The 12,233-nt window shown below is 42.7% G+C and overlaps 1 protein-coding gene across 1 annotated transcript; it reads right to left on the bottom strand.

Annotated features, from left to right (window-relative positions):
- onecut3b (one cut homeobox 3b) lies at window positions 1-8,024 on the bottom strand. Its single transcript, XM_061295805.1, has 2 exons — window positions 6,974-8,024; window positions 1-350 (listed from the first exon to the last, which is right to left on the bottom strand). The coding sequence occupies exons 1-2, from the start codon at window positions 8,022-8,024 to the stop codon at window positions 1-3; spliced, it is 1,401 nt and encodes a 466-aa protein (XP_061151789.1).
- Between the last annotated feature and the right edge of the window lie 4,209 nt (window positions 8,025-12,233).

The following is a 12,233-nucleotide window of genomic DNA, read 5'->3' as shown; positions in this document are numbered from 1 at the left end:
TCAGGCCTTGGAGAAAGTGCTGACCGAGGAGGTGCCAGGGTGGATGGGCGAGGAGTTGGCATTGCCATGTCTGTGAGCAGCGTGTACGTGGCCGTGCGCCCCGTGCCCGTGCTCCTCGGCGTCCCAGCGATCCGGACAGCGGCGGCGCGAGTTCATGAAGAAATTGGAGACGGTGGAAAGCTCCAGGCCCAGCTGCTGGGAGATGGTGAGCTGCATCTCCTTGGAGGGACGGCGGTTCTCTCGGAAGATGGCTACCAAGGTACGACGCTGGAGGTCTGTGAAGACCAGTCGCTGCTTCTTTGGCACCTGGTTGCGCTCTCGTCCTCGGTCTTCTTCCTTGCGTTTACATGCTGGAGACATAAGGGGGCGGGGCAAATCGTAGGATAAGAAATAAGCGGAAAAGTGTGTTTTAGTTTCTTTCAAATGTCTAACTTTTAAAATATAAAAACCAAGTTCAAAATGTTCTATTTGGGACACAGTTGGGATTTTCAATGTGAATATAAGACGATCACGGAATTGTGAGCTTTAATGCAATGGGTTAGGATTGTGCGCTCAGGCTTCTTTCCCTTTTGCTCTCCCGAACTATCTTGGGGGAGGAGGTTGGTGGGTCACGCGTGGATAAATCGGCTTGATTGCGGCTATTTGTGCGGCTCGTTGGAATTGGAGGCGCTCGGTGTGAAATGCTGACAAAGACGCGGGGCCTCCTCCGTGCGCCGTCGGTGCATGGGGGCTCGTTTCTGGCTGTGAAAGCTGGAGGGAGTCTGTTCTGTTCTGCTGCCCTAAAAAGCTGCAATGATCGATTTTCCGCGGTTTTCTCCCGAACACGTGGTCCAGTAATCAGGGCTCCCTTCCCCACCCGATCGATCGCCATCGATCCGCGAGACCGAGGTGTGCGCGCGTGTGCGTGGGGCGGGTGGGTGGTTGTATGTGCGCGTGGTATACAACTCGGGAGCGCGCTTCGTGACTGATGAGGAGACATTGTTTATCAGAGGAAGAACAAAGAGGATTTGCGCAAAACAATGTCGCTTCAAAACATGTCGAGTGTGAATATGTTTGTATTTTTAGGTGTGTACGCAGGGAAAATGCAAGGGGGGTGAGGAAAGAGCAAAAGGAGGAGCTGGAAGAAGAAAGGCAATAAGGCTGGCCGCAGAGTGGAGGTGGTGCATGCACATGATTGATGACTTTACATCAGGTTTAGACAACAACAGTAAACAGATTTGACTGTGAGGAGAGATCAATATGAACGTGCACATGTGTATGCATGACTGAGTGAGCATGCGTGGGTTTTTTTTCTCGAGGCTTCTTACTGCAAGCAAAGCATCATCTCAAACTACTTCTACTTGTATGTACACATCTCTGTCTGGCTTGCCCCTTGTTGCCCCCCCCCCCTCAATTGTTTTAATTTGCGCTCAGATTGATAGCCCCCCATATTGATTGATCCGAACCATTTCATGGAACGTTTATTCAATTGGTTCAGGTTCAGCCATGCCAGAATCTCCTCGAGGCTCTCTAAGTGCTATCTCAAACTAAACTCAATACTGCCTAATGTAATGACTGAAGGCTAGTGCTAATATAGTGATAATTTAATATGTAATGCCTGTTTTCCAACAAGTTGGGCTTCCGGCCATTTCGCAATGCCAACACAATTCTGCTTTCCAACTATTCAAGTGCATCTGTCTAGCTTAGAGCAAGGGTCTCCATCTACCCAGTATCGGATCATTTGGCAAAGATTTTTTTTAAATGATTATTTTATTTGTAAACAGTGGGTGTGAAAAGTAGACCCTGTTCAATTTTGTGATCTAAAAAAAAAATAACACCAAGGAATCATTTCAAAACTTTTCTTCCGTAAGTCTGGAAAAGTTCTTCAATTGTCTTTTGCCTGTTTCCATTTCCAGATGGGACCACCTCTGATTCTGCATAGTGGTGAGTTGTATTTTAAAGAATACTTTTAATCATAATAACAGAAGCTAAGTTAGCATTCTTTACTGTTGTGTGCATTAGGTTGGGGACCACTGGTTTAGAGTAGAAGCCTCCTTTGCAAAAGCTCCCAGTGCGCTCAATACATATTTCAGATAATCAATAGGTCCATTTCAAATGGTCCCCCTGAACGGTCCGCTCTACAGCCGTGAATAGGACCACAGGGAAGTAAAAGAGGGAGCATCTCATTAAACTGCCCTCTCTGGAGACAAGAAGCAAAAGCGCGGAGCTATCTTTAGGTGCCTCATTATCAAATGGGCCTTTCTGAAGGGACAAGCACTCCACCGTCTCGAGTGGCTTTCGCCTCTTTTTCATATGTCAACAATGGCCACTTTATCTCCGCCGCTGGTTTAAGCCAAAAGATGAAGTAATTGTCTCCTCTTCTGTGCTTCATTATTTAAGAGTTCCCTGACAGGGCAGGAGGATGAGGATGGTGATGGGAATATGTGGTGGAGTCAGGTATCAGATGTTGCGTTCCTTTGACGTCACTTGTTTAGGGGAGGACGTAGTGGACACTTTATTACGTACCCGTGGGGAGAAATGATCCACTTAAATGATGTGAGAATTATTTAGTTTTTGAGCTGTCGTTCCCTTTAAGTAAAACTGTAAGATTATCTTTATATTTCAGTATGTACTTTTTGTGCCATTTGTTTGTTAGTGCGCAGGGGGGGTGGGGGGTAAATTGAATAATAATCAAGCAGGCTTGAGATCCAAATAGGAAATATGCATATTTTTATAAATAAATATTACAGGAGCCAAAGTTATTAAACTTTTCATATTTTGAAGTGAATTTCACTTAAAAAAAACACTTGTGGTAACATCAATTAATAGGAAATTCCGTTTTTCCCCAATTTTAAGCAGAACGACATGATAACAAAAAAAAAATCCATAAATAAGTGTATCTGTGTGTGCGTGCGTGTTTGTGGGAAATGGGGGGGGGGAGGTATATGGGGGGAGTGGAGGGGGGGCAGACGGTGAACTAACCGCACCGTGCTGCTGCTAGTCGACCCCTGGACGGAGGGATGAGATCGGGCTTTGTGTGCGGCGAGACGGGCCCTCTCCCGCCCTGGACGGACTACTGTAAGGCGAGAAACAGTTTTGTGTCAATCACTGTGTGTCACACCGCTCAAGATGTACGCTTATTGATAGTATTGATCAGATTATAGGCCCTGCCCGCCAGTAGTGCTGCACCCACCCCCGCGCACGCAAACACACAGCGGCCCGGCTTGCACGCACGCACGCACGGCGCAAAACGCCGGCCGGCCGGCAATTGATCACGAGTGGATTATTTGAAACATTTCCTTTAGTTGTCAATTGAAAGTGCGCGTTGTCTTGTCGAGGCAAGCGATGGGAAGCTTTTGAATGGCTTGTAAACGGTCGTCTTATTGGCTTTTGTTTTTTATGCCTTCTCCGTTTTCCTTGGCGTTTAGGAATACGAATTAAGATTAAACGCCTATACTTTCGTCCTGAAGAGTACTTTTTGTCGTCTTTTTATTTTTTGTATTTAAAGATATAATCAATCATTTAAGAAAACAACGTAGCCTGCCTAAAAAACGAATTTATAAAAGCTTCATCGACCGAAAAAAAAAACCTCTTCTATTTCTTAAAGTCTAATTTATATAATTACATGATCTTCAGTTAATTTAACCTGGGGTTACCTGTTCCACAGAATAAATTATGATTACGTAATGCAATTAAAAAGGTTTAACAGAAATACTAGCTAAATCACCCTCCAATTTTAAGCACATCAAATGATATGAATCAGTTTGAAGAGACAAACCCTTCAATCTAGCTTTTTACAACCAGACTTGGCTGTTATTTTGGAGCTTTCTCTCATAGATTAAAATTTTGAAATTCGAACTAAATCAAAATGACAAGTCTAAACCGAACAGGACTTATACAAGGAAGTAAAATGAAGCACTGTGCAGCCATTTGCTGCATAAATTTCCACCCCCCGGCCACATTAAAACTTGCACACAAATCAAATTTATGTCATAATTATGAGATTGATTTCACTGTGGCCTGCTAGCCAAGTCAGAAGGGAATTAAATAATTATTTGCACTGTATGTTGTAAATGATAATTGCATAGGGCTCGGGTTTTGCCATCAAACTTTTCAAATGTCTTGCTTGCACTCTCGCCGTTTGATCATTTTCCACACTTGTGTTTTAGGACGGAAATAAGGGTGCAGGGCAAAGGAATGATGTGCTGGTCCAGAGCCAGACGTGAAATGAGGAGGAAACAAGGGAAGGAAGGAAGGAGAGCACCGAAGAGAGCAGAAGAGAGGAAATCAATAGCGATTCAGTGCGAGTCAGATAAGCCTGAACAATGTATAGTGCAGACACACTCTATAACCCAATCACACACGCATGCACATACATGTGAACACACACAGATGTATGACAAAAGCCGTGAAGCAAGCCTTAAAATCAAATGACATCACAACCTTGGATTTGCTGACACGAGCAGAATTAAGCATCTAAACTGAACGGATGCTCTCTGTAAGTTCGTTTGTGACAACGGCGGGATACTCGTTTGTCACAATTTGGCCACCCGATTTCATTGTGTAGCGTTTTGCCGATGTAAATGTACACCGTGTTTGTCAGGATGTTCCGGGGTGTTCTCCCCAAACCACTTACATGCCCTTTTTCGTGTGTGAGATGGAGTGTTAAACCACACATTTGACTTTGCTTACCTAGAAGATGCTGTTACAAGCAGCTTACGCCACCACTTTCTGCCTTGCCTTTCTTCCCCCAGCCCTCCGTCTCCCTCATGCTTATCAATTATTAAGGTCGCTATTGATCCTTTCACTAGCCTGCCTCTATCAGGCTGTTCACACAAAACACAGACCTGTCTGGCTGCCTTCACTCAATCAATGGCATTGCACAGCCTTACTATATTCCATGTCTTTCCCCTCACCTAAACTGGGCCCACTCAAGTTTCACCCAACTCGGATCCCGATGTGTGACATCCACTGACGGATCTCTGAGTCGAGTCAGCGATTGAGCTTGAGGCTTTGTTTGCCTTTGCTCAGCTTTCACCCTCGGCATCCTCCGATCCATTACGTGTTGACGTTCTTCAAGCGAAACCGACTGGCTGCCTTTTACTAAGGTGAGCCGGCAGCGATGGGTTTTCATGACGTTACTGTCATGCTGCAGAGCGTGGAGGGGGAATATATAGAAAAAGGGGGAGGGGAGATTAGGAAACAGCACTATTGATCGCCAATGTGCAAAGCCAGGCAAACACAAAAAGGACGGAGTTACACTACTAATGACACTCACAACCTCATCTGATAATCCCTATCTATTTATCATCTAGTATATCCATCTATCATCTATCTATCTATTATCTATCTATCATCCATCTGTTTATTATCTATCATCTATCTATCTGTCTATCTATCCTCTATCTAGCTATCATCTGGCTATCTACATGTAGCTAGCTAGCTATCATCAAGCTAGCTATCCATACTAAGTGTGATATATAATTTATCCACATCGCCCTTTTGTATTAATGTCAGCAAAAGAATGCGTGTGAAGTTTAACACCTGACATAACATTGATAAGTCAAATTCAGACAATTTCAGCAGTTTGCTGTGTTCTGTGTAAAAGGCAAAAAAATGACAGGTCTTCTCCCCTATTTTGCAGAATACGTAAAGTGTAAAAGAAGCTTCTGTTTGTCTTCGGGATAGCCAATGTTTAGTGAGTTAAGACACCTAGAGAAATATCTCACAAAACACCACCAACAAAAATGTCACCAATAGTATGAACACTAAAATAAAGATTTAAGGGAACACAAAGCTGATCGACTCGAGAGAGAACATGATTTATTCTGTTGTATGAAGGTGGATTGTCATCTCCTGCATTTTGTGTCTGCATACCTGTCACGCTACACCGCTGTCATAGATAGACGAGCAAAGATTTATTTATTGTAATTGAAATGAATAATTAAATAATTTCCCATTTCACCCTTTTAGGAACCCATAACTACACCAGTCAACCAAAACATTATGTCGACTTGACCAAAAATAGCGATATCCAGAGTTATGAAATATTCTAAACGGAGCATTGCGCAATATGTTTAGATTGGTCCTGTCACTGAAGCTAAATAAACACGCATGTCAATTATAATGTGTATCATCCCGAGAATTATCTATTATTATTTTTTTTACAAACAACTATATTGACTTATCCAATTATTTGAAATGTCATCTTAAATATTTCATCTAATGTCAAGCACACTCGTGGTGACCACTTTTCACGCCCTACCTGTGTTGTGTTCTAATTTTAGAACTCTTCCAACAGCCTGCCTAATGAAAAGTCACACGGAGCGTGTGGTTATTGCGTCTTTCAGCTCCCGATACGACTATTGATCTGTGTGCCACATTTAAAAGGGAGAGTGGGAACTGGCGTATTGATCAGGCAGCCTGGGGTCACCCCAGCTTTCTCCCGCTCAAAGTTGGGCCACCAGCCTAACATCTTGTTTGCCGTCTGGGAATTGTATTTTTATTTATTGCGCATTTACTGTGCTTTGGGTCTGAAAACTGAAAGACAGGTGCAGTTTGTAAAACTTAAGAACACTCTTTCTTAAGATATATGGGTCAGTGATTCCAAACAGTTAGAAATCGTCCAATTTCACTTTAATCTATATTTTTTAGTAAAAGTAATACAGCTTTATTCAATTATCTTTATATGCACGTATAATGACAGGCAGAAATTAAACGCAATTAGCACAAGGTACAGAAAATAAAAATATGTATCTGCTTTTTGTGACTTTTTTTGCGTGCTGTGAAATTTTCAAAAATGTAGAATATACATGTTTATAAGTTTAAAGTTTAGGAAACCCCGCTCAAGGTGGATTAGTGCTGAAGACTGCTTTGTTTCACTGCAATAACTCTCCATGGTGCTGAAATGCGAGACGCGTGCAAGTTGATTGGGTGCTTTTACAAGTTCCGATCAATTCTGTGATGTAATAGTGATAAAATGACACTTTCTTACCGGCGAGTCTCAGAGCAGACATCCGCTGGAACTCCGGCTCTTGCAGCCACTTCCACATCCTCCTAAACGTCTCCCGGCCGGACTTTAGCTTACTCCAGGGTTTGGGGTTCCGCAGCAGGTCCGACAGCGTCCCCTGGGACCGGCTGAGGATCCTCTGGGCGAATATGGCCTGCGGGATGGAGTATCGCTTCAATTCCGCCGTTATTCTCTGAGCCACTTCTTTTGTGTTGATTTCCTCCGCCTGGATCCCCGAGCCCGCGACCCCCTGGCCGCTGCCGTGGCCGTGCCTCTCGCGGTCCGCCAGCATCACCGCGCCGCCGGGCTGCGAGTGAAGGTGACTGTGCGGGTGGTGGTGCATGCCGTTTAAGTTGGAGATCATGCTGTGGCCGTGGCCGCCTAAACTCCTCGCCAGGTGCTCTTGCTCGCTCCGGGACAGCATGGAGGCGTGGGACTCGAAACCCGACACGGGGGAAAGCATCTTGGCTTCGGCGGGCAGGTGCGCGCTCGGGCCGTAGGACGAGAGCGGCTGCTGGGGGTTGTGCAAGGAGCCCAGGCCGCTGGGCAGCGGGGACAGCGAGCCGTGCCCCATGCCAGACATCTCTTTGGGGTAGTGATTGTACAGATTGCCCATGGGGGCGAGCCCGCGGTGGTCGTCTCGCATGAGTGTGAAGCTGCCGCTGACATTCCCGGAGGAGAGTCGTTGATGGGCCGCGGCGTGGTGATGCGAGTGCGGATGGTGAAACTTCTCCGACACGGTGGAGATGGGAGGTAGATGCTGCAGCGGCGCCAGTGTCGTGTACGTGTTGCTCAAACTCATGCCGTTCTCGCACATGCTGATGGACGGATGCAGGTGCGGATCGGCCCGGTAGTCCCCGCCGGAGCTTTCCAGGATGGAAGTCATGCCGGAGACCATCGCCGTGCGAGCGCCGGGGGCGTGCGACACCAGATTCCGTGAAGCCGAGCTGGGGGAAGGCGACGGCCGCGAGCTCATCAGGTTCCCCACCTGGGAGTGCGAGGAGATGCTGTGAAGGTTCTCCATGGTGAGCTCCATCTGTTCCCCCCTACCCCACCTTCACCCGTGTCTCTCCCTCTTCACTAAGCCTCCTCGCCGTCCTCGAGTACTAAAATGACCAAAACATGTGATCGCCGATCCATTGATTAGAAACGTTCGATCGGTCCAATCCGGCGTGGACAACTTGTGTTGTTCCCACGCGCGCAGGTGTGGCGCGTACTCGCAGAGTCGTGGAGCTTTAAGCGCGCAGTGTGGCTGGACGCCGTAATATCTCATCTCTGATCCAACAGCGCTCCCATCCGCGTGCCTGAGAGGCGTTGACGCGCATCTGCGGGCACGCGCGCAGATTTAGCCCCCACCACCTCGCTTGAAACTCGCCACGATGGATTTGTAACACTTAAGAGGTGTTGTGATCATTTAGTGCAGGGGTGGAAAACATTTGATCCCGCAAAAAATATATTTCTAAAAGTCAAGCATGCTGATTACTTGTTAGAAATAGAAATTCCACTTAAAACCCAAAATATAATAATAATATATATTTATTTAGAAATACGAAAAAGAGCATATACTATAGGAAACAGGCCCTCTGAGGCGGCACGTGATATTCCTCGCATGTATTTCTTTCGAATCTTTGCAGGGGCAAACAAACAAATAAAAAAATCCGTTTACTATCTGTTTCCGCACACATAGATAAACTTTGTTTTTGTTTTCCCACTGTAGTTTTGCATTTAGTGATAAAGCTGATCGAAATATTGACTGACAGAGATTAATGACGAAGCTAGGGTAGAAGGGGGGCTACGGAGGGCCATGTGTCGGGTTACAGAGGTCGCAAAGTTAGGATCGAGCGAGAACGCTGCACATCGTGCACGATAGAGAGAGTTACATTTATAAAAAGGAAACTTGAATTATTTTCACAAGTTTGACACAGACACCAAATATGACATGCAACTAGTTATGGATTGGAAATGTATTGATGTTTTTCCCCAAAAGTTAAAATAAAAAAAGTATTTTAAAATGTAAAAATCTAATGACCATCACCAAATTCAACTTCCTTTAAACTAGCACAAGAAATCTTAATGACCCTATATGGTTGTATTGCTGGCATTCATGCAAATACTTAATGCAGATGCGTAATTTTTTTTTCATCCAACGAACAATTTAGGAAATGTAGCTGTAATCATTATTTTTTTTTATAAGCCTTCAATAATCAGTGTGACAGATCAGAGAACCATAGCAGGTAGGCGTGTGTGTGCGCCCGCGTGTGTGTGTATCACTGGAATAATTTCAACACACCGACCAACGTAAATAATGTTTAGATTAAACAATAAATATTACTAAAAAATTTAGGTAAAGAAAATAGCCTACTGTATACGTATAGATAGGATAACCTAGAAAATTATTTGTTTTTCGGTTAAAATGTATACAACTTAAAAAATCGATATCTCCGGAATTATAAAAATAATTAATAAATCCACACCGATTTTAGAACCAAGCTTTAAAAAAAGAAAAACATACACACGTAAAATAAATCGTGCGATGGAGGCCTCACATTGTATAATTTTAGCGAATTAAAAAAGAATGAGAGGTTGACAAAGATGAGCACAAAAAGGCCCCTGTTATTCTCGGATAAAGCTCCGTGGTTAAGCTGTTTGTTCCCCAGTTGTGCAATTGATTGCAAAGTTCAATGTATCGATCATCGATCACTTCAGTCGCAGTCAACGTGCTTCCCTAAATACAGAAACGTTTGTGGGAGATCGTTTTGTCGGGCTGCTTCATTCTTTTGACCTGTGCCTCGCCAATGAGTGACACCAGAAACACGACGGATAAAATAAACGTCACGCGGCGTGTTTTAACGAAAGAAAAAAAGGCTTAACTCTTTTTTTTTTTTTTTTTCAGCAAGGCTCGTCGTGGCCTGTTTGTCTTCTTTACGTCGAAGCGGCTATGATGGCAAAGACGACACCTAACAGGTAATTTTTATTCTTCTTTTTTTTTTTAACCTAAAATAATTTTCTTATTTTTGAAAACGTATTTGTACTCTTCTCCCTTAATTATATCCTGAAATTATATGGTCCTCTAAGAGGCCATTATATACGGAGTGTTATGTTGGAACAAACTTATTGAATTTAGATACGCATGTATAAAGTGTTAAATGGTGCAGAGAACAGTATCGGGCAGCAAGAACAGCTTATTTTATGTGCAAGTATAGCAAATAAAAAAAATGCTGTAATGCTATCACTTCCAGAGTTTATCTCGTTAAGATTAAATCTCACTCTCAAAAATCAGAGAGAAAATAATGATATTAATTCTTAAGGATTAAAGCATGGAAAAAAGACAAAATAGATAATCAATACATCTGAAAATGAAAGAAATTATAAATGATGCAAAATTATAAATAGTCCATTTAACTGAACATAATGTATTTCTAAACTTATATATAAACCTGGATATTGAGCAGTTTTGTGTTTTACAGAGTCTAAATTACATTCACGTATTTTCTCAAACTCACTGCATAATATTATAATTATTGTGAAATGAATTATGTCTATTTCAAATTGAATTGTGCAAAGCCATTCATCAACATACAGGATAGATGCCACACTCAAAAGTGTGTGTTGCAATTTTGAGGGTCCAAAAAAAATCTGATTGGCATTTTAAAATCCATCATATCAAGAAAAAAAAATATATTCACAGATAATATTCAGAGGTCAAAGTTACGTCTCGGCTTTTGGGGGTGCATGTCACTCCAAAATGATATTTAGAATAAAATAAAGATATTTTTATGTTCAATTTGTATATGCCATTTGCACCTGAATGCAATATTTATTTATCTTTTGAACACCATTAAGGCCATTTCAATACTACATGGGGAAACAAAAATTCCCATAACAGCTAAGATGACGTAGTCCCTAATTATTATTACCTTCTGATGCATTGATTGACAGATCATTGAATTCATCTTTCCCCCAAAAGACTCTAATTTCAAGGGCCTTTGGTTGTTCAGCATTTCAAGACAAAATGATGACATTTTCATTAATCACATGTCTATTCATCAATTGAATATGCACAGAAATAAAACTACTTGTGTGTCCATATCCTCTCAGGCATGGTTGCTAAGTAACAGATGAAAAGACATACTGAGACCGAAAGGCCGATCAATTGCTGTGTGTGTTTAAGTATAGCAAAGCAATATTGCCTCTGCACTTAACAAACTGTTAAGTTCATTCTTAAACAACATTCTTTTTCAAAAACGACTTTGTTTTGTGTGCTTTGGTCAACATAAGCAATTTTAACAAGTATTTCCATTCAAGCAAAACCGCGCGATATGGTCTGGATGCATTTCATATCTAAAGGTCATAGGTCGCTTTGATTCTCCTCTAGGGATTATGGGTATTTCATTTCAGCACTGGGAGCAGGAAAAGCTTTAGGAGGGAAAACTCTTATCTTGCCTATACAGAGGCAAAGTAACAGATTATGAGACATAGGCTGCGACAAAGCCAGAAGGGACGCATTGGACATCATTGCTCCAAAATCCAACAACAACCACGAGATCTTCAAAACAGGCTCTCGAACAATTCGGAAACCAAGAATTAGCAGAGGAAGGGTAAATTATTTCTATCTCGTCGTAAACTTCACAGTAGCACATAGTAGTGTGAATACTTTTGCAGTTACTGCGTCATGATTATTTTATTGACTTCTTCCTGTTGTGCACGACCTGGCCACCAGGGGGAGTATAATGCAGTCGTGCAGACACAAACCAAGAAGAGTTTTAATACTACTTCCAGTGACTGAGGACTGCAATAATATTAGTCCATTTTCACAGAGGATAAAGAATATATGCCAGTGGGATGTAAATTTAATGGACACTTGTTTAACATCACAAAATAATGTCGAGTGCTCTCAAAACGTCCCCTCGTATGGTAGTTCAAATCCTGTTAGTTCCAGGAATGGCCGTTCTTGTTTACAGTAACGACTACATTTTTTTCCAGGTTGTCAATCCAAAAAATGTATTTCATAAGAATGTATAACATGCATTACGAGAACGATTGCTTTGAAATGGCAAAAAAAATCAGTTGGCGTCGTACGCACAAAACTCTTCCCCGACGTTTATTTCCGTCTCAAAGCATCATCAGCGCTTCGTGCTGTACTCCCATGAACATGATCTAGATGGATGGCTGGGAAAATGTGAGAAATATGCCACTTTCATACACCCCATTGATTTTAGCCTTGGACAAAGACAGACAGAGAAAG

Source organism: Syngnathus typhle, linkage group LG13, assembly GCF_033458585.1.
Source record: "Syngnathus typhle isolate RoL2023-S1 ecotype Sweden linkage group LG13, RoL_Styp_1.0, whole genome shotgun sequence".
In the NCBI taxonomy this organism is placed as follows: domain Eukaryota; kingdom Metazoa; phylum Chordata; class Actinopteri; order Syngnathiformes; family Syngnathidae; genus Syngnathus; species Syngnathus typhle.
Note: the sequence above shows the minus strand (reverse complement) of the source record. Positions and strands in the feature narration are given on the sequence as shown.